This window comes from Nycticebus coucang, chromosome 22, assembly GCF_027406575.1.
Source record: "Nycticebus coucang isolate mNycCou1 chromosome 22, mNycCou1.pri, whole genome shotgun sequence".
NCBI classification, from domain to species: Eukaryota; Metazoa; Chordata; class Mammalia; order Primates; family Lorisidae; genus Nycticebus; species Nycticebus coucang.
The window spans coordinates 24737783-24761027 of record NC_069801.1 but is presented as its reverse complement, the minus strand read 5'-3'; the positions used below and the strand labels follow the sequence as shown (position 1 = coordinate 24761027).

At 43.1% G+C, this 23245-nt stretch overlaps 1 protein-coding gene across 14 annotated transcripts in view; it reads left to right on the top strand.

Annotated features, from left to right (window-relative positions):
- Positions 1-408: 408 nt before the first annotated feature.
- Positions 409-23245, top strand: part of PUM1 (pumilio RNA binding family member 1) — a 153816-nt gene continuing 130979 nt past the window's right edge. For all 14 annotated transcript variants that reach the window (XM_053576851.1, XM_053576850.1, XM_053576848.1 and 11 more), the window contains exons 1-2: positions 409-577; positions 5685-6055. In XM_053576851.1, the coding sequence (XP_053432826.1) occupies positions 5696-6055 (360 nt within the window). In that variant the 5' untranslated portion in view covers positions 409-577; positions 5685-5695. The remainder of the gene's footprint in view (positions 578-5684; positions 6056-23245) is intronic.

Sequence of the window (23245 nt, the reverse complement as noted above, 5' to 3'; positions counted from 1 at the left end):
GGAGGCAGGTGGACTAGATCAGGGCACAGAGCTAGAAAGCTACAAAGAAGGGCTTTGAACCCAGCACGTCGAAGGTCATAGCCGCGCGGAAGCGGCCCATCACCAACACAGGATGTTATGCTGCAAGCAAGCTTGCGAGGGCTACGTCCAAGGTTCCCGATTGTCACCGGAGCGTCCCTGCGTGCCCAGCTCCGGGCTGTGCGGGGACGAGCGCTGCGCGTACCAGGCACGCTCAGATGCAGGTAGCTGGGACCCGTCTTTGGCCCCGGCGGCGCGCGCTCGCCTAGCGGGCGGGCACTCGCGCGCGCAGCGGTTGAGTTGCCTGCGAGTTTCCCGGAGTTCACACAGGCCTCTAGTTGGCATGGCAACCAGGCAACCTGTTCCAGAGCCGCCAGCCTTCTCTGCACTTGCCGCTGCCACCGCCGGAGCCGGGGCCAGAGCCTATCCCATGATGCATCGCGCCAGCCCAGTCCCCAGTGGGCCGCCATGTTGTCGGAGTGAAAGGTAAGGGGGAGCGAGAGCGCCGGAGAGAGAAGATCGGGGGGCTGAAATCCATCTTCATCCTACCGCTCCGCCCGTGAGTATCTGCATCCCGCCTGCCCAAAACGCTGCTCCGGACCCCTAGCGAGCAGACTGTCCCTTCGTATTGGCGTTTGAGAGTGGTTAGGGGGTAAGAAGGGCTTTGGAAAAGCCGCCGGGGCCCTGGCTGAGGCTTCTCACTCGCTGTTCCTCGTACATGTTTTGGAGTCAGCAGCAAGGCCCCTATTGTTATCAAAGCAGGGAGGGGGTGGGGAGCGGGGCCGAAGCGAGGAAAATGCCGGGGTTTAGGCTCCGGCCCAAGGCGTAGACGTGCTTCTGCATTTCTGCTCGGCCTTGTTGAGAGCCCCCAAAGATTGATGTTGCTATTTGGCTTGCTTTTTTTTGATGGGTTTGCGAAGCCCCGAGTCTAATGTGTAGCCATGAAGTGTAATTCTGTGCCACCCCGGATTTCTTCGACTTCTTGAGCTTCCGTGGCAGCGCCGAAGGAGGAGGAACAATAAATCGCTTTAGAAGCGGCCGTGGCCCTGTGTCCACAGACAAGACCCTCCGTGGGGGAACTTTGTGAGCCGTAAATGTAGAGAAGTGGCCATAGGAAGTTTCAGAATGCTTTTTAGGCTCCTGGGTGCTATAGCCTTTTGTTTCCGTGAGCGCTTGTGTTTTTGGTGGGTTCTTCCTCTTTGAGCTTCCCTGTGTTGGTGTCTCTTAACTCAGAAGAGGGGTTCTTCATTCGCTAGTCGGAAAACCATCTAGATGCACAATACTAGATAGCTTTAGTCTTCACAAACATGCTTGGTAAACACAGGTCATTTGTTTTAACTTGTCAGTACCACTCCCACGTCTACCAAGGGTTACTCCAGTAATTCTCCCCTGTATGTAAGCCCTCCCCCCAAAAACTAAAAACCCACACACATCTTCAGAGAAGATTTTAGCCTTTCTGTAACTTGAAGGATTGTTACCCTTCATTGTTCAATTTACAAAACACTGTTTCTGAGCTCTCGATATCATTTTGCTCACTTTTATTACTGGGATTGTTAAAAATCAGATTTTATGAGGCTTTTCTTGGTTTCTATTTTAAAGTCCTGAAACAATAGGTTTAACATTTTGTTTATTTTATGAAAACACTTAAAAAAGTCACCAAGACAAGCCACCCCCAAGAAATGTGGATTCTGATGCAGTTTTTGTAACAGAATAAACACTTTGACTCATTGCTAATTTTAAATTTATAAAACACTCTCGGGGCTGTTGATTCTTTATCTGAGCTTTTTGGAAATACTCACGGGATTCAGAACTTTGAGTTAGTGCTTTGCCTTAGCCTCAGTTGAATTCATTTTGGCCAAGTCCACAGCTTTTTGAAGTTGGAATTTGTTTAGTTTGGTTTGAGATGAACTCCTTTAAAATAAATTTATGACCACAGAATGTTTATTCAGTGTGGTAAAAATAAACACCTTTAAAACCACTAAGCATTTTAGTAAAAGGTGAGCCATAGAGATAGATTAAATCATTTTCCTTTGTTTGAATTAAACTCTGTTGATGATATTAAAAAATACCACTTTGATGTAAACAGTTTGAAAGCTGTGGAAGAGTAGCTAGAATCAGCACTTAATTCCAGTTGCTTGAAATACTTATTTTTATAATGTGTCATTTTAAAGAAATAATTTCAAATGTTACACATTAACTTTTTAGCTTTTTACTTCCCCGAAAGGTGCCAGCAGTTTTAAGTATTTTCTGATATTTAGGTGACCGAGTTCTTAATTTTTGTGCTGTAGTTGCCAAAACATTACAAAACTACCCAAGACACATTTTAATTGCTCAGATATTTGCTCACTTTCACACTGTCCTTTCTGCCAGGTTTTCTCTTGTTTTAGACACTGCCTTGCCTCATTAGGTAAAGCAGGAAGTCTCAGGACTATACAAAAGCCAATTGTTTTGTATGAACATTTTTATGGGAATCTTCCCCTCCCCCTCCCTTTTTAGAGTGAGGTTGTGTTCAGTGTGTTTCAGTAATAAACTTTAATCATATGGAAATTCCTTGTTAAGTAACTATTTTGACAAGTTTTTTTTTTAATGTCAGGAAAGATTGCATTTGTTATTTTAGGAATTCTCTTAGGTACTAGAGCTCCATTTGCCCTAACTGGCGGTAACTAAATTCTTGGGGTCTTCAACATAATGACTTTAAATTTACCAAAATATTTGTATCTATCTTATTTTGATTAAAAAAAAATAAAAATGCTGTGAGGCAGAGAGGAAGGATTTTATTCATTTTTCTCGACGAGGAAACGGGCTCAAAGAGGTTGTTTAGTGGTGGAACTTGGGTTGTGGAACTTCTGACCTGTTCTAGAATAAAGATTGTTAGATTGAAATTTCCTTTTAAAAAGAAATTGGGACTGTCCAGTATTGGTAATAAGAGGATAATGAGTTATTTTGAAAGCTGAGCAGGAAGGTATTGGCTGGTTTGTGCTTTGGAAAGACCAAGGGTGAGACAGCTATGACTTTCTGGTTTTGGTACTTGAATATGGACAAGATTTTATTCATGAAAACTGAAACTGAAGTCATAAGGCTAGACTACTCCAGTACCCTGGTAAGGTTGTGATGGATTGAAGTAACTAGAGTAGGTGTTTTCAATTAGGCTTTGAAAAAATTACAAATTCTGTTGTGTCTGGCTTCAAAACATGAATTTAGTTGTTAGAAATGAATACAACTGTATCAGGAAGTTTAATTTTTCAATAAAGAGAGATAGTAGGTTTCTTATAAATCTGTTTTTGAAATGTCACAGTAGGAAGGGCTGGAACCAGTGGCTTATGCCTGTAAATCCTAGCACTCTGGGAGGCCGAGGCAGGTGGATTGTCTGAGCTCACAGGTTTGAGACCAGCCTGAGCCAGAGGGAGAACCCTGTCTCTAAAAATAGCCAGGCGTTGTGTTGGGTGCCTGTAGTCTCAGCTACTTGGGAGGTTGAGACAGGAGAATCGCTTGAGCCCAAGAGTTTGAGGTTGCTGTGAGCTATGGCAACAGGACACTCTACCAAGGGTGACAAAGCGAGACTATGTCTCGCGCTGGCTCCACATGCCGAGGGTGGCGGGTTCGGACCCAGCCCTGGCCAAACTGCAACAGAAAAATAGCTGGGTGTTGTGGCGGGCACCTGTAGTCCCAGCTGCTCGGGAGGCTGAGGCAAGAGAATCGCGTAAGCCCAAGAGTTAGAGGTTGCTGTGAGCCGTGTGACGCCACGGCACTCTACCCGAGGGCGGTACAGTGAGACTCTGTCTCTACAAAAAAAAAAAAAAAACAACAAACAAACAAAAAAAACAGTGAGACTATGTCTCAAAAAACAAAAAAAAAGATGTCACAGTAGGGAGTGGGAGGATAAAACATTTGTAGCAGTAGACTGTTGGGTTGACAGCCTTGAAATTATACTCTAGTGGCTGTAGACAGGTGTGTCCTAACTGGTAACTGATTTGTTTACTTTGTAGCTTTTTTTTTAAGCACCCACATAACCTGACAAGTGTTCTATCTTTTTTTTTTTTTTTGGTGGAGACAGAGTCTCACTGTATCGCCCTCAGGTAGAGTGCCGTGGCGTCACACGGCTCACAGCAACCTCTAACTCTTGAGCTTAAGTGATTCTCTTGCCTCAGTCTCCCAAGCAGCTGGGACTACAGGCGCCCACCACAACGCCCGCCTATTTTTTTTGTTGTTGCAGTTTGGCTGGGGCTGGGTTTGAACCCGCCACCCTTGGCATATGGGGCCGCTGCCCTACTCACTGAGCCACAGGCGCGGCCCCAAGTGTTCTATCTTATGTATAAAGGTAGTTTTTGTTTTTAAGGAGTATAAATAGTAATGCTTCATAGTAACAATTCAGGGATTCTTTTTTGGTGTTCCAGAAAAGAGTAGAGGATTCAAGCCAGATATGTTGTTGAGTTACTGTGGAGTAACAAGGGGTTGATAGAGAGAACTGGGCTTGGGTACAAAAGATATTGTTTAAATTCTTTCTTTGCTACTCACTAGCCAAGTGGCCTTGGAGACAACACTTTAACTTTCCTGTACCTTAGTGTTTACATCTGTAAAATAGGGATAATAATCCTTAACTTTCTTTCAGTGTTTTTGTTGTAAGATAAGGTTTGTAATATATTTGCTACACTACTGTGTTGAGCCCTCTGGTTTTTATAACGAAACTTTCTATGCTTTCTAGTAAAGTGTTTGAATTTGGTTTAAGTTATTGATAACAATCTTGGATATCTTTTTCTGTCAAGAATAGTTGAGGTGAAAATTTAGGGTAAGAATATTCTGTTGCTTTTCTTGGTCAGGGTGTCTTATCAATATGATGGACATTTTAAAGGGATCAATATGATGGACATTTTAAAGGGTTCCTTTAAGTTAGTCCCTTAAGTTAGAGCTGAGCCATCGCTAATTTATATATGGGTTTAGGTTTTTGTTTGGTTATTGGCATGTGTCTGGTTCAGTTATAATCTTGTTTATTTAGAAACTATCTGGTACAGTTGGTTTAGGGTGCAAATAAGTTGGGTAGAGAAGCCATTGATTAAAGTCTATTTCTGTATTATTATCTTTTGGTAATAACATAAGTTTCTCTGAAGTTGTAATATTGAATCCTGATTTCAATACCTTGTCAGAGTGCCTGCTACCAACTATATTTATTTTTGTACATACAGATCGGGCAACTTCAAAGTGAAGGTTTCAGTTTAGGAAATTGTGTATATGTTATAAAATATTTAGCTGCTTGGAAGAAACTGGTTGCATATGATTATATTGCAAAAAGACACGGAGTTCACATTTTTATCTTTTTTTTTTTTTTTTTTTTTGTAGAGACAGAGTCTCACTGTACCGCCCTCGGGTAGAGTGCCGTGGCGTCACACGGCTCACAGCAACCTCTAACTCTTGGGCTTACGCGATTCTCTTGCCTCAGCCTCCCGAGTAGCTGGGACTACAGGCGCCCGCCACAATGCCCGGCTATTTTTTGGTTGCAGTTTGGCCGGGGCTGGGCTTGAACCCGCCACCCTCGGTATATGGGGCCGGCGCCCTGCTCACTGAGCCACAGGCGCCGCCCATTTTTATCTTTTTTTAAAAGATAAAATCGTTTTTATTGTTTCGAAAGATGAAAATATTAAAATAAACATTTGTTACCTGTTTGTTTTTAGGTGTTGGTGGAATGAGCGTTGCATGTGTCTTGAAGAGAAAAGCAGTGCTTTGGCAGGACTCTTTCAGCCCCCACCTGAAACATCACCCTCAAGAACCAACTAATCCCAACATGCCTGTTTTGACATCTGGAACAGGGTCGCAAGCGCAGCCACAGCCAGCTGCAAATCAGGCTCTTGCAGCTGGGACACACTCCAGCCCTGTCCCAGGATCCATAGGAGTTGCAGGCCGTTCGCAGGACGACGCTATGGTGGACTACTTCTTTCAGAGGCAGCATGGTGAGCAGCTTGGGGGAGGAGGAAGTGGTGGAGGCGGCTATAATAATAGCAAACATCGATGGCCTACTGGGGATAACATTCATGCAGAACATCAGGTAAAAAAAAGTTCACTATTTCAGTTTTGAAAATTTTTGTAATCACTGTCCATTTAGGATATCTGCTTTCAATGAATGTCTTTAAAAGCTTAAATCACTGGTTTAGTTTGTTCTACAGTCACTTGTTTTAAAGGATGATTGTTGTAATATTGTCACTGGGTGATTTATCATTCTGGTGCTAAATAGGAAATGACCAATTTGTTTTAAAAAATACTTAGGATCGTTTTAATGTTCACAGTGCATTTCTTTATTTAATCCCTGTCCTTGGCTGTGACTTTTTTTTGTTTTGTTTGTTTTTTGTTTGAGACAGAGTCTCACTCTGTTGCCTAGGCTAGAGTGCAGTGGCATCATTATAACTCACAGCAACGTCAAACTCTAGGGTTCAACTGATCCTTTCGCTTCAGCCTCTCTAGTAGCTAGGACTACAAGCATGTGCTATCATGTCTGGCCCATCCTTCCTCCCTCCTTTCTCTGTCTCTCTTTTGTAGAGATAGGGTCTTGCTGTGTTCCTTGGGCTGCTCTTACACTCCTGGCATCAAGAGATGCTCCAACCTTAGCCTCCTAAAATGCTAGGATTACAGTCATGAGCCAGCTCACCCAGAGCAATACATTTCTAGGAATTCTTTTTTTTTAAATAAAAGATTACTTTTTTCACATTTACGTATATGCTTTCGAAAACTGTTTGCATTGTTTATAGGACAAATACATATTTTAGAATGTTTTCTGTCAGGTGTGAGTGACTTGATTTTAAGATGTTACAATTGAAAGTAGTGGGAAGTTGATAACATCATCTGCTCAAGTGAAATTTATTTGAAATGAGACTGATACATTGTGTCAGAAAGGAGTGACTGTGGTTTTGGGCTTTAACCACCTTTATCCTCTTGTTCTCAGAACTTGTTTGGTTTTGTAAATTTTTACATGTTTTGCTTATTAACCCAAAACCATAGCCGCGATCATAGTGTATTTCACTAAGAAGAGAGTTTTGCCTGATCTGTGTTTCTGGACTTTAAGATAGCAGCCAACTAAAGGATTAGATTGTTTTGATCAGGCTATTCTGTGAAATTGGGTATTGGTTGAATTTGCAAAGGTTCATTTTATGTCAACGATTTGAGTATTTTTCCCCAGGCCTCTAGTGCTTCTATTCTGCTTAAAAAAACAGGCACAAGCACGCTTGCAGATCTGAATTCTATTATGCTTCCTCTGTCTCCACCAAAAAATGGTAGTGTCCCATGGTTTTATTTATTTAAAGAGATAGTATCTTGCTCTGTTGCCAAGGTGGGAGTACACTGGTATAAGCACAGCTTACTGCAGCCTTGCTTCTGCCTCAGTCTCCTGAGTAGCTGGGATTGCAGAAGCAAGCCACTGTGCCTGGCCCATAGTTTTTTTTTTTTTTTGTAGAGACAGAGTCTCACTGTACTGCCCTCGGGTAGAGTGCCGTGGCGTCACACGGCTCACAGCAACCTCTAACTCTTGGGCTTACGCGATTCTCTTGCCTCAGCCTCCCGAGCAGCTGGGACTACAGGAGCCCACCACAACGCCCGGCTATTTTTTTTTGTTGTTGCAGTTTGGCCGGGGCTGGGTTTGAACCCGCCACCCTCGGCATATGGGGCCGGCGCCCTACTCACTGAGCCACAGGCACCGCCCGTTGTTTTTTTTTTTTTAAACTGTGGTAGAAACAGGGCCGGGTGAAGTGGCGGAGGGGCTCACGCCTGTAATCCTAGCACTGTGGGAGGCCGAATCAGGTGGCTTGCCTGAGCTCACAGGTTCAAGACCCTATCTCTAAAAATAACCGGGTGTTGTGGCTGGTGCCTGTAATCCCAGCTATGTGGGAGACTGAGGCAAGAGATTGAGGTTGCTGTGAGCTGTGATGCCACAGCAGTCTCCCGAGGGCAACAAAGTGAGACTGTCTCAAAAAACAAACAAAAAATAAAAACTGTGGTAGAAACAAAGGTAGAATTTATTCTGTTGCTCAGAGATTTGTTGAGCACATTAGTCATAGATCTCTGTTTTATTGACATAATCTTCTGTGTCAGTGCTACTTCATGCTTCATAAGTATGTGTAAGTGAGGGATACTCAGACGTGTAAGGTATAGGGAGCTTTTCCCTGTACAGTTAGGGTGCTTTTTATTATATTCCTATTACTTAAAGGCACTATATTTGTTTCCTTTTTGCTGGAAGTCTTGAAGGTGGGGATCAAACTTTATTTATCTCAACATCCTAGTCCTCAGAATTTAGCATATAATAATAGAGTTTCTGAGGAAACTTATTGAATGTCTGAGTTCCTAATTCTTTGTTCTTTAAATAAGGTTGGGGAAAAAAGAGTGGTCACAAAAATAAGAGCCTTGAATGCCAGGATAGGATTTAAGTTAGCAGGCAGCAGGATTTTTGAGGATGTGAGTATAGAGTGGCTTTTATCTAGTGTTTTGGGCAGATTGAGTTGATAGTAAGAGATTGGAGTGTGTAAGGGCTAAGACTAATTGGACAACTACTCTAACAGACCTGAGGCGAGTAGTGGAAAAGAAGGTATGGGACTGAGACATGCACAGAATTTGGTGATTGAATTAGGAATATTAGATTTTGGGGAAAGTGAAGTAAGAGGAAAAGGAATGCAGGAGAGCTCTGGTTTGAGACAAGGTAATTACATTTAGTAGTATACATGTTGGATTTGAGGTGAGGGCAGGATACCCAGATGGCATGCTGTGAACAGCTGTTTATAGAGAGGTCAAGGTAGGAGGTATTTGATTTGGGTAGTATGTGTGTAGGAGACAAAAAAGAAAGCCTGTAATCTTTGTCTTATTTGGCTAAACATTGTTTAAAAATAATAAACATTGATTTTAAAAATCTGTTAATATAGGTCCAGCAAAGTGTCTCACATCAGTAATCTTAGCACTTTGGGAGGCTGAGGCCGGTGGATCGCCTGAGCTCAGGAGTTGGGGACACCTTGAGCAAGAGTGAGACCCCATCTCTACTAAAATAGAAAAACTAGCTGGGCATTGTGGTGGGTACCTGTACTCCCAGCTATTCGGGGGCAGAGGCAGGAGGATTGCTTGACCCCAGGAATTTGAGGTTGCTGTGAGCTGGAGTGAGACTCTCCAAAAAAATTCTGTAATATAAATCTATAAAATCTTGTTTCCTAATTGTACACTGATGTATCAAAGTTGAAAGGAGTATCAAGGTGGTTGGCCTGTCCTTCACTAGTGGACAGATCAAACTCTAGGTTGACCTTTGGCAGAGCTCTAAGATTTAGTTGTGCTGTATAAGTCAACAGGTGTTAATGAAAGCTTACTCTGTCTAACGTTGAGCCCTATTATAAGGAACCATATCCTGACTTACTGAGCAGTTTTATCCAGGTTAGTTAGCAAATTTTAGTTAATAGTATAAAATATCTTTTTTTTTTTTTAAGAAACTATTCTTTATTTTCGCATTCCCCCCTTCTTACCCTTAATCTTCATCTTTTAGTTGAAGAATAAGGCTTAAGAGAGAAAGAAAAAACCATACAGGGTAAATTTAGCAGCACTAACAAGCGTCCTTGCATCAAAGCATAGCTCATGATTTCTCTAGTTTGCATTCTACAAAACAGTCTTCCAAAAGGTGTTAATACATTTTCACGGAGTGGGGGCTATGATCGCCATGCCTCAGTAGTGTAGGAAATGGTCTAATGGGGGTTGGTCGCCAAAAGGAGAAAGGGAGTGTACAATATTTTCTAAGCTTTTTGAGCAAACACTTATTTTCTTACAGAACATATCAAAAGTACTGTGGAATATGGTGGTAAATGATTCTGGGGGAGAGGAAAGTTAGAAAGCCCAAGTCTCTTCTCATTGTTCTTGCCATTCTCTGTTAAAGCCAACAATTATAATTCTAGCGTGCAGACTACAAGTCATATTAAGAAAGCGCAGAATAGTATAAAATATCAAAACCTGTTTCTTAGCCTTCAGGCCTGACTTGGAATTGGCATTCATCATCATAGTTCTGTTGGGTTGTACACAGGAGATAATGAACAACATTAGGGAATTCGGGATAGTTGGCATGTGCAGTTATGAGCCACCCACAGATTACTTCTTCTGCAGTCATTATAGTGTATAGTAATTTTCTGGTTTTAGTGCTGATCTCACCTTCTGGACTGATACAGGGCAGAAACTGTACGATTTTTTTCATGCCCCTTTCCCAGGAGGTATTATGAAACTTTTGTGTTGATTGAGAGAAGGCCAGGAATTTTTCAGTTTTGCATTCAGTTAATGGAGTAGATCTTAACAGCTTAGCTGTCCTCCTGGGAAACACATGGCAACCGGTAGAGAGAGGCCACTTGGGCAGGCAGGGGTGATGATACAAGAGTAGAGGGTCATATCTAGGTTGAGAATCACTGCCCCTGTCAGCTGCTGTTACTCATAGAAGGAGTAAAAGGGGTTCTGATCTGGTAGGTTGGAGTGGAAGAAGAGGTTCAGAACTACTGATGATAGTAGAAACATTTATTGAGCATTTAAATATGTTCTAGGGTATGATATTTCTTGTATTACTTACAGCACTTTTTGAGAGGTGGGAAGCAGAATCTGGTTTTGAAGTCAGTCTTTTTGATTCTAGTGCCCATCCTTTATATGTACTTCTGTCTCCCTAGGTAAGACAAACCAGACAAAACTATTGTAACAAACAAGCACATTCCAAGGTCAAATAATTATTTTATTGTAATTTTGTTTGAAGCTTGGAGATTATAAATTTGGCAATAATATAAATACAAATATGTTGACTTTTCTCCTATAATTGCAAGAATTCTTTTCTTCCCCTTTCCCCCACGAGAGCAGTAATGCTAAAAGTCCATTTTTTTTTCTTGTTCTGTTCTAAGTAATGTGGGAAACTTAACTCTGTAGAGACAGAATGACTCGAATAGCTGGTCCTATTGCCAGCTCATTCTCTCATACCACTGGGCTATAATTCCTCCTTGGTAGGCTTATTTCTTCAGCTTATTTATTTATTTTTTTTGAGACATAGTATCACTTTGTTGCCCTATGTAGAGTGCAGTGGCATCATAGCTCACAGCAATCTCAAACTCTTGGGCTCAAGCAATTCTCTTGTCTCAGCTTCGTCTCAGCTTCCCAAGTAGCTGGGACTACAGATGCCTGCCACAAAGCCCGGCTATTTTTTGGTTGTAGTTGTCATTGTTGTTTGGCAGGCCAGGGCTGGATTTGAACCCGCCAGCTTCGGTGTATGTGGCTGGTACCCTAGCCGAGCTACAGGTGCTGAGCCAGAGCTACTTACTTTTACTTTTAGTCTTCTGAAATAAGGATGTATTAGTAGCCACTGTAGTGTATGGGTGATATTCTAGATAGCCAGGCAAAATTCATTGGATAAATATTCTCCTTGGCTCTGCTTGTACCTTCCTCACTGGTGTTGCCATCTTTTTTTTTTTTTTTTTTTTTTTAACACAGAGTCTCACTTTGTCATCCTGGGTAGAGTGCTATGGCATCATAGTTCACAGCAACCTCAAACTCTTGGGTTCAAACAGTTCTCTTACCTCAGCCTCCCAAGTAGTGGGACTACAGACACCCATCCCAACACCCACTTATTATTATTATTATTATTTTGGAGACAGAGTCTCAAGCTGTCGCCCTGGGTAGAATGTTGTGGTATCACAGCTCACAGCAACCTCCAACTCTTGGGCTTAAGTGATTTTCTTGCCTCAGCGTCCCAGGTATCTGGGATTACAGGCACCTGCCATAAGGCCCGGCTATTTTTTTGGTTGTAATTGTCATTGTTGTTTGGCAGGCCCAGGCTGGATTTGAACCCACCAGCTCTGGTGTATGTGGCTGGCGCCTTAGCTGCTTGGCTTACAGGCACCGAGCCAATGTCCCCTTATTTTTAGAGCTGGAGTCTCCCTCTTGCTCAGGCTGGTCTCAAGCATGTGAGTCAGTCCACTGGCCTCGGCCTCCCCGAGTGCTAGGATTATCATAGGTGTGAGCCACTGCGTCTGGCTTGGTGTTGCCATCTTACAGTGGTATTCTGACACCCATCCCTGATAGGTCTACCTATCTTTTTTTTTTTTTTTTTGTAGAGACAGAGTCTCATTTACCGCCTTCGGTAGAGTGCCATGATGTCATAGGACTCACAGCAACCTCTAGCTCTTGGGCTTCCCCGATTCTCCTGCCTCAGCCTCCTGAGCAGCTGAGACTACAGGCGCCTGCCACAACGCCTGGCTATTTTTTGGTTGCAGTTCAGCCGGGGCTGGGTTTGAACCCGCCACCCTCGGTATATGGGGCTGGTGCCCTACTCACTGAGCCACAGGCGCCACCCAGGTCTACCTATCTTAATCGCCAGCTCTGTGAGTTAATCTGTACACTTTGTGATAAATAGGAACTATTGTGTTAAACCAGAAGGGAGCTCAAGTGTTTCCCAAAGTGGGGAGTCTTATCCTTATCATTCCCTGAAGATCCCTGTGTGTCATCCCTCCTTATAGACCCTGTTATACCATGGATCTCTTGTATTTCTGGGTAGATTGCTTAGGTGCTGTAGCATTTAATCAACATGTATTGAAGTTGAGTAATTTATCTTAATCTATCTTTCATAATTTGGTTCTCTCTTACACTTGTATTTTTAGAGCTTTATTCATTGTATTCAAAGTTCATAAAGCTTAGCATTGTGTCCTTGGTTAAAAAAATCCATCAGTTGGGCAGTGCCTGTGGCTCAGTGGCTCAGTGAGTAGGGCGCCGGTCCCATATACCGAGGGTGGTGGGTTTGAACCCGGCCCCAGCCAAACTGCAACAACAACAACAACAACAAAAAAGAAGTCATTAGCAAGTCTTCTTTTTTTTTGAAACAGAGCCTCAAGTTGTTGCCCTAGGTAGTAGAGTGCTGTGCCATCACAGCTCACAGCAATCTCTAACTCCTGGGCCCAAGCAATTCTCTTGTCTGAGCCTCCCAAGTAGCTGGGACTACAGGCACCCGCCAAAACGCCCGGCCATTTTTTGGTGTAGTTGTCATTTCTGTTTGGTGGGTCCGGGCTAGATTCGAACCCACAGGCTCTCTGGTTTATGTGGCTGGAGCCTTAGCCACTTGAGCTACAGGTACTGAGCCAGTAAGTTGTCTTTGAGTATAACTTCAAGAGTTACTTGGCTTATGCCTGTAATCCTAGCATTCTGGGAGGCTGAGGCAGGAGGCTTGTTCAAGGTCAGGAGTTGGACACTAGCCTGAGTAAGAGCAAGACCCTGTCTGCCCAAAACCAAAAAATTTAGCTAGGCATGATGGCATCAGGAGGATTGCTTGAACCCAGGAGTTTGAGGTTGCTGTGAGCTACAAGGAGGCCCCTGCACTCTACCTGGGGTGACAGAAGGAGTCTCTGTTTCAAAAAAATGTAAAATGTTCAGTCATGTGGCTGCCTTTAATGCTGTACGGTATTTCATTTTATGTGCCTCCTAAATGGCAACTTGGAAAGATTTATGAAATATCTTTATTTTGTTTTATTTCAAAAGTTTTTGATGTGGGATTAGTAGTAAAAAAATTGTTATAAAAGGTGTTAGTGAGATGTGACAATGGGGAAAAATGATATGCTAGGAAAATGAAGTGGAGTGAATTAAGAAGTTGGAAATATGTACCATGGCTCAGTACCTGTAGCTCAGTGGCTAGGGTGCCATCCATATACACTGGAACTGGTGGGATCTAATCCAGCTTGGGCCTGCCAAACAACAGTGACAACTACAACCAAAAAATAGCTGGGTGTTGTGGAGGGCACCTGTAGTCCCAGCTACTCAGGAGACAGAGGCAAGAGAATCACTTAAGTCTAGGAGTTAGAGGTTGCTGTGAGCTATGAGGCCATGGCACTCTGCTGAGGGCGACATAGTGAGACTCTGTCTCCAAAAAAAAAGAAATGTGTACCAGAATAGTAGGTTATAGAATATACTCTGATCATTTCTGTGGCTAAAGAAATATGTGGGATGAATCATGCCTAGCTCACAGCAACCCCACACTCCTAGGTTCAAGTGATCCTGCTGCCTCAGCTTCCTGAGTAGCTGGGACTACAGCCCCCATGCTGGCCTAATTTTTCTATTTTTTAGTAGAGGTGGGGGTCTTGTTCTTACTCCTCGAACTGCTGAGCTCAAGAGATCCTCTTTTTTTCTTTTTGAGACAGAGTCTCAAGTTGTCGCTCTTGGTAGAGTGCTGTAGCATCACCGCTCACAGCAACCTCCAACTCCTGGGCTTAGGCGATTCTCTTGCCTCAGTCTCGTGAGTAGCTGGTACTACAGGCGTCCGCCACAATGTTTGGCTGGTTTTTGTTGCAGTTTGGCTGGGGCGGGGTTCCAATCTGCCACCTTCCATATATGGGGCTGGCACGCTACCCACTGAGCCATAGGCGCCACCTAAGAGATCCTCCTTTTTGACCTTTCAGAGTATGAGGATTATAGTGTGAGCCACACCTGGCCAATAATTTTGTTTCTGGCTTTAGGGACTCATCTCCTTTGATGGACTTGAATGGAGGTGGGGGTTAACACTTATAGATCTGAGTGGGGATGGAGGAATCCATCCAGGCTCATGAGTTCAATTTCTGACTACTATGCTGTTGGTATAGCTCATAGTAATGTAACTTCTCATACAGCTGGAAGCACGTAGGTGTTAAAGGTACTTTAGTCTTTAGTATCATGAAGATACTAAAATATCTTCTGAGTTGGTCACTGATGACTGCAGCCCCTACTGTGTTTCCAATGACGAACTTTTTTTTTTTTGTAGAGACAGAGTCTCACTTTATGGCCCTCGGTAGAGTGCCGTGGCATCACACAGCTCACAGCAACCTCCAACTCATGGGCTGAAGCGATTCTCTTGCCTCAGCCTCCCGAGTAGCTGGAACTACAGGCGCCTGCCACAACGCCCGGCTATTTTCCAATGACGAACTTTTTAATGGGCTTGTCCTTGGGTATACACAACATGCAGTTCCTGCAGTGAATAGGCTTCACGTGGCCATGGCCCTTTTTGGCATGACTGTTGCTTCCTTTGTCATTTTGGAAGTGAGGACCTGAGAGCTATTCCTGTTTTATGGATTAGGAAATAATAGGGTTAGAAAAATAAAATACCCTGGGGCGGCACCTGTGGCTCAGTGAGTAGGGCGCCGGCCCCATATGCCGAGGGTGGCGGGTTCAAACCCGGCCCCGGCCAAACTGCAACAAAAAAATAGCCGGGCGTTGTGGCGGGTGCCTGTAGTCTCAGCTGCTCGGGAGGCTGAGGCAAGAGAATTGCGTAAGCCCAAGAGTTAGAGGTTGCTGTAAGCCGTGTGACGCCACGGCACTCTACCCGAGGGCGGTATAGTGAGACTCTGTCTCTACAAAAAAAAAAAAAAAAAAGAAAAAGAAAATACCCTGTATAGGATCTCACAGTTGATACATGGCGAAGGTGATTAGCCCATGCTGTTCTCATTACACCAGTCTGTTTGGAGATGGACTGTTATTCTTCATCATGGATTAGTTAACTTTTCCCTAAAGCACATGCAGATCTAACAGACATTGAGCATTTGAAAGCCCCATTTGCTGCTCATACCTTTATCCTTTAGGGATACTAGTAAGAAATTAGTTTGTATGTCTAATTATAGGAACCCAGTATCTGATGTATATAGTAGGTACTCAGTGAATGACATGATGCTGTTCAAAAATGAACTTATTAGTTCCTTCATTTCCTATGCTGTATTCTTTTTGTGTACATCTCCGTAGCGGCACATTAGAAGCTATACTAGATTTCTGCCTCCTGCAACAGCTCCAAGGTTAGATCCATGTTGCCTAATTTAATAGCTCATACGTCTTTACCTGGACATTCATAGTAGGCTTCTCACTGGCTTCCCTGATCTCTCTTTTTCTTCTTCTAGTTATTTTCTGTGCTGCTGCTGGACTGATGTTTCTGAAGACATAGTCTGCTTCTTTCTGTCTTACCCTTGTTTTGGGGTGTGTGTGTGTTCCTAATGCTTTTGGGCTAACTTTCACATACCTCATCATTATGGCATAGTTTTGGCCTAGCTTACCTCTTCAGTCTTCTTTACTGGTACGCCATTTCAACTATACTGAAGCATTTGTAGCTTTGTGAACATACTTGCTATTTTTATAGTTCATGCAGTTTCTTAGTACAGTTGTGCTATTTTTATTTGGTTTTCTTTTTTTTTTTTTTTTTTGTAGAGACAGAGTCTCACTTACCGCCCTCGGTAGAGTGCCGTGGCATCACACGGCTCACAGCAACCTCTAACTCTTGGGCTTACGCGATTCTCTTGCCTCAGCCTCCCGAGCAGCTGGGACTACAGGCGCCGGCCACAACGCCTGGCTATTTTTTTTGTTGTTGTTGCAGTTTGGCTGGGGCTGGGTTTGAACCCGCCACCCTCGGCATATGGGGCCGGTGCCCTACTCACTGAGCCACAGGCATCGCCCTTTATTTGGTTTTCTTTTGTTGAAATTCCCTTTCCTTGTTATTCACATAGCAGATACCTCATCTGTCAAGCTTCAACTAAAGTATTTTCATCTCTTGTAAATGTTCCTTTTACTTCCTTTCTCTAAAGTTTGGTCTTCTCCTTTGGACCCACTGTCACAGTTTGTACATACCTTTTTTTTTTCTTTTTTAGAGATTATTACTCTTTTGCTTCAGGGCCCCTATCTATAGAGCCCTGTCATGATCCTAGCTCATAGCAACCTCAAACTCCTGGGTTCAACCAATCCTTCTGCCTCAGTCTCCTGAGTAGCTGGGAGTATAGGCAGGTGCCACCATGCCTGGGTAATTTTTCTATTTTCAGTAAAGACTGGGTCACACTTGTGCTCAGGCTGGTTTCAAACGTTTTAAAAAAATTAATTAATTTTTATTATTTTTTATTAAATAATAACTTTATACATTGATGCATTTATGGTGTTCAGGATACTGCTTTGATATACAATGTGAAATGCTTACATTGAACTAACACATCCATTATAATTAGACTCTTTTCTTAATAGTTTTAAAATGTACCATTGCATTATGTACATTAGGTGAGGTCCCCCCACATACCTTGCTCCCATATCCCCCCCTCTTCCCTTCTACTTTCTGGACTATAGTTATGTTTTGCCATTCATGTGAGTGTGTAGGTGATTATATATTGATTTCATAGTAGTACTGAGTACATTGGATACTTTCCCTCCCCATTCTTGAGATACTTTTCTAAGAAGAATGTGTTCCAGCTCCATCCAGGTAAACATAAAACATGTGAAGTCTCCATCTTTTTTATGGCTGCATAGTATTCCATGGTGTACATATACCACTATTTGTTAATCCATTCATGGGTTGATGGGCATGTGGACCATCTCCATGTCTTGTCTATTATGAATTGGGCTGTAATAAACATTCTGGTGCAAATGTCTTTGCTGTAAAATAATTTTTGATCATCTGGGTATATACCTAATAGAGGAATTGCAGGATTGAACGGTAGGTTTACTTTTAGTTCCTTGAGTGTTCTCCAAACTTCTTTCCAAAAAGGTCGTATTAGTTTGCATTCCCACCAGCAGTTTAGAATCGTTCCCTTCTTTCCACATCTATGCCAACATCTGTAGTTTTGGGATTTTGTTATGTGGGCTACTCTTACTGGGGTTAGATAATATCTTCAAAGTGGTTTTGATTTGCATTTCTCTGATGATTAAGGATGATGGGCATTTTTTCATGTGTTTATATATAGGCCATGTGCCTGTCTTTTTTTTTTTTTTTTTTGTAGAGATAGAGTTTCACTTTATGGCCCTTGGTAGAGTGCAGTGGCATCACACAGCTCACAGCAACCTCCAACTCCTGGGCTTAAGTGATTCTCTTCCTCAGCCTCCCAAGTAGCTGGGACTACAGGTGCCCGCCACAACACCCAGCTATTTTTTGGTTGCAGTTTAGCTGGGGCCGGGTTTGAACCCGCCACCCTCGGTATATGGGGCCAGCACCTTACCAACTGAGCCACAGGTGCCGCCCCATGCGCCTGTCTTTTATTTTATTTTATTTTATTTTTTGCAGATTTTGGCTAGGGCTGGGTTTGAACCTGCCACCTCTGGCATATGGGGCCAGCGCCCTACTCCTTTGAGCCACAGGCGCTGCTGCATGCGCCTGTCTTTTTCAGAGAAGTTTCTGTTCAAGTCTCTTGCCCACATACAAATGGGTTATTTATTCTTTGCTTATATTTTGAGTTCTCTGTAGATTCTAGTTATCAGACCTTTGTCAGAAGCATAACCTGCAAAAATCTTCTCTCACTCTGAAGGTTGTCTGTTTGCTTTACTTACTGTGCCCTTGGCTGTGTGTGCAAAAGCTTTTTAGTTTGATCAGATCCCAGTAATGTATTTTTGGCCTTGCTTCAATTGCCCGGAGGGTCCTCCTCTTAAAATATTCTCCCAGGCCAATTTCTTCAAGTGTTTTCCTTGCACTCTCTTCTAGTATTTTTATAGTTTTGTGTCTTAAGTTTAAATCTTTTATCCAGTGAGAATCAATTTTTGTTAATGGTGAAAGGTGGGGGTCTAGTTTCAGTCTTTTAGGGGTCGCCAACCAGTTCACCCAGCAACATTTGTTAAATAGGGAGTCTTTCCCCTGCTGAATATTTTTGATAGGCTTGTCGAAGATCAAATGATGATAAGCAGCTGGGTTCATCTCTTGTTTCTCTGTTCTATTCTGTCCCATGAATCTACTACTCTGTTTTTGTGCCAGTGCTATGCTGTTTTGATCACTATAGATTTATAGTATGGTTGCAAACTTTTGAGCTAAAATGATCTCCCACCTCAGGCTCCCCTCAGGCTAAGATTATAGATGTGAGTCACCATGACCTGCCACTTCGTATATATCTTAATGTAGCATTTAGCTTCCTGTATTTTGGTAGAATATATTTTCCTTCACCATTGGGTGCTAGGAAGCTGTTTCAATAAAGAGATTCTTGGGCTTAAGCCCAGACCTACTGAATTAAGTGACTGAATTAAGATCTTCAGTGATAGGCAGTGCCTGTGGCTCAGTGAGTAGGGCGCTAGCCCCATATACCGAGAGTGGCGGGTTCAAACCCAGCCCCGGCCAAACTGCAACAAAAAAATAGCCGGACATTGTGGCGGGCGCCTGTAGTCCCAGCTGTTCGGGAGGCTGAGGCAAGAGAATCGTGTAAGCCCAAGAGCTGGAGGTTGCTGTGAGCCGCGTGTAACGCCATGGCACTCTACCGAGGGCGGTACAGTGAGACTCTGTCTCTACCAGAAAAAAAAAAAAAAAAAGATCTTCAGTGATAAGACAAAGTTCATTACTTTTTAAATTTATTTTTATTTATTATTAAATCATAGTTGTGTGGGTGGCGCCTGTGGCTCAGTCGGTAAGGCGCAAGCCCCATATACTGAGGGTGGCAGGTTCAAACCCGGCCCCGGCCAAACTGCAACCAAAAAATAGCCGGGCGTTGTGGCGGGCGCCTGTAGTACCAGCTGCTCGGAAGGCTGAGGCAAGAGAATCACATAAGCCCAAGGAGGTTGCTGTGAGCCGTGTGATGCCACGGCACTCTACCGAGGGCCATAAAGTGAGACTCTGTCTCTACAAAAAAAAAAAAAAAAAAATCATAGTTGTGTACATTAATGCAATCATGGGGCACCATACACTGGTTTTATATACCATTTGACATTTTTCATCACACTGGGGTTTTTTTTTTTTTTTTAAGACAGTCTCTGTTGCTCAGGCTAGAGTGCTTATGGTGTCAGCCTAGCTCACAGCAACCTGAAAGTCCTGGATTCAGGCAGTCCTCTTGTCTCACCCTCCAGAGTAGTTGGGACTACAGGTGCCTGCTACAATGCCTGGCTAATTTTTCTATTTTTTAGTAGAAGTGGGGGTCAGACACTCTTGCTCAGGCTGGTCTCAAACTCCTGAGTTCAAGTGATCTTCCCTTTTGGCCTCCCAGAGTGCTGGAATTACAGGCATAAGCCACTGTGTGGGGCCACTTATTTTCTTTTAAAATGTTCCCTGCTAATTCTTATGTGCATCTTGGGTAGAACCACTGTGATGGTTCCTTTTGAAGAATCCTTTAGCTTTGTGTCTTCAGCGTTGGCAAAAAATATGTACCTGGTAAATGATGAATGAATATGTTATGTTATCAGGGTACATTGAGAGACTTATTGAATGAGTGTTTCTTTTTTTTTTTTTTCTTTGAGATAGAGTCTCACTTTGTCACCCTTGGCATGGTAGAGTGCTGTGGTGTCACAGCTCACAGCAAACTCAAACTCTTGGGCTTAAGTGATTCTCTTGCCTCAGCCTCCCAAGTAGCTGGGACTACAGGTGCCCATCACAACACCTGGATTTTTTTTTTTTTTTTTTTTTTGTAGAGACAGAGTCTCACTTTATTGCCCTTGGTAGAGTGCTGTGCCATCACAGCTCACAGCAACCTCCAGCTCCTGGGCTTAGGCGATTATCTTGCCGTAGCCTCCCCAGTAGCTGGGACCACAGGCACCCGTCAACACCTGGATTTTTTTTATTGTAGTTGTCATTGCTGTTTGGCAGACCCAGGCTGGGTTCGAACCCACAAGCCCTGGTGTATGTGGCCAGCGCCCTAGCTGCTGAGCTACAGGTGCCAAGCGGAGTGTTTGAGGAGCATTCAGATGTCATTCTGAGGCTCGGTGCCGGTTGCTTAGTGGTTAGGGTGCCGGCCACATACACTGGGGCTGGTGGTTTCGAATCCGGCCCAGGCTTGCTAAACAACAATGACAACTACAACAAAAAGAATAGCTGGGCGTTATGGCAGGCACCTGTAGTCCCAGCTACTTGAGATTCTGAGGGAAGAGAATTGCTTAAGCCCAAGAGTTTGAGGTTGCTGTCAGCTGTGATGCCACTGCACTCTACCGAGGGCGACGTAATGAGACTTTGCTTCAAAAAAAAAATAAAGGCTGTAAGAATAAGGTTTACTTTCCCTAATTTGTAAGATACTGGAACTTTGTTTCTTTCCCGTTTATATTATCACATATTGAGAAACTGCCGTACTTCTTTAACCCAATATACTTTCCAAGTTAATTTCTGTTTTCAAATTTTCAAAGTTTCTTTTGGGACCAAGTATAAAGCATAGGCAATATGTATATATATATATTTTTTTTTTTTGTAGAGACAGAGTGTCACTGTACCGCCCTCGGGTAGAGTGCTGTGGCGTCACACGGCTCACAGCAACCTCTAACTCTTGGGCTTAGTTGATTCTCTTGCCTCAGCCTCCCGAGTAGCTGGGACTACAGGCACCTGCCACAACGCCCAGCTATTTTTTTTTTTTTTGCAGTTTTTGGCTGGGGCCGGGTTTTGAACCCACTACCTCTGGTATATGGGGCCAGCGCCCTACCCACTGAGCCACAGGTGCCGCCCTTCATTTCATTTATTATTATTATTATTATTTTATTTATTTTTTTTTTTGTGGTTTTTGGCCAGGGATGGGTTTGAACCCGCCACCTCCGGCATGTGGGACTGGCGCCCTACTCCTTGAGCCACAGGCGCCACCCTTTATTATTATTATTATTTTTTTTTTTGTGGTTTTTGGCTGGGGCTGGGTTTGAACCCACCACCTCTGGCATATGGGACCGGCACCCTACTCACTGAGCCACAAGCGCCGCCATTATTTTTTTAATTGTTAAATCATAGCTGTGTACATTAGTGCAATCAAGGAGTACAATGTGCTGGTTTCATATACAATCTGAAATATTCTCATTAAACTGTTCAACGTAGCCTTCATGGCATTGTCTTAGTTATTGTATGTAGACATTTGTATTCTGCCTTTAGTAAGTTTCGCCTGTACCCATTCTAAGATGCACCTTAGGTGTGGCCCCACCCATTACCCTCCCTCCACCCTAACCTCCCCCCTCCCTTCCCCTTCCTTGACCCATTCCTCATAGTCTTGTGCTGTAGTTGGGTTATAGCCTTCACGTGAAAGCTATAATTTAGCTTCATAGTAGGGCTGAGTACCTTGGATACTTTTTCTTCCATTCCTGAGATACTTTGCTAAGAAGACTATGTTCCAGCTCCATCCATGTAAACGTGAAAGAGGTAAAGTCTCCATCTTTCTTTAAGGCTGCATAATATTCCCTGGTGTACATGTACCACAATTTGCTAGTCCATTCATGGGTCGATGGGCACTTGGGCTTCTTCCATGACTTAGCAATTACGAATTGGGCTGCAATAAACATTCTGGTACAGATGTCTTTGTTATATTGTGATTTTTTGGTCTTCTGGGTATAAACCTAGTAAAGGAATTATAGGATCGAATGGCAGGTCTATTTTTAGGTCTCTAAGTATTCTCCAAACATCTTTCCAGAAGGAACGTATTAGTGTGCATTCCCACCAGCAGTGTAGAAGTGTGCCCTTTTCTCCACATCCATGCCAACATCTCTGGTTTTGGGATTTTGTTATGTGGGCTACTCTTACTGGGGTTAGGTGATATGTCAAAGTAGTTTTGATTTGCATTTCTCTGATGATTAAGGATGATGAGCTTTTTTTCATGTGTTTGTAGATCGTGCGGCTGTCTTCTTTAGAGAAGTTTCTCTTCAAGTCCCTTGCCCACCCTGAGATGGGGTCACGTGTTCTTTTCTTGTTAATATGTTTGAGTTCTCTGTGGATTCTGGTTATTAGACCTTTATCGGAGGTATAGCCTGCAAATATTTTCTCCCATTCTGAGGGCCGTCTGCTTGCTCCACCCACTATGTTCTTGGCTGTGCAGAAGCTTTTTAGTTTGATCAGGTCCCATAGTGTATTTTTGATACTTCTTCAATTACCTGGGGAGTCTTCCTCATAAATATTCACCTAGGCCGATCCCTTCAAGAGTTTTCCCTGCACTTTCTTCAAGTATTTCTATAGTTTCATATCTTTTTTTTTTTTTTTTTTGTGGTTTTTGGCCAGGGGTGGGTTTGAACCCGCCACCTCCAGCATATGGGACCGGCGCCCTACTCCTTGAGCCACAGGTGCTGCCCTGTTTTTTTTTTTTTTTTTTATAGTTTCATGTCTTAAGTTTAAATCTTTTATCCAGTGAGAGTCTATCTTAGTTAATGGTGAAAGGTGTTGGTCCAGTTTCAATCTTCTACAGGTTGCCCGCCAGTTCACCCAGCACCATTTGTTAAACAGGGAATCTTTTCCCCACTGAATGTTTCTAATTGTCTTGTCAAAGATCAAATAACAGCAAGTAGCTGGATTCATCTCTTGGTTCTCCATTCTGTTCCAGACATCTACTTCTCTGTTTTTGTGTCAACACCATGCTGTTTTGATCAC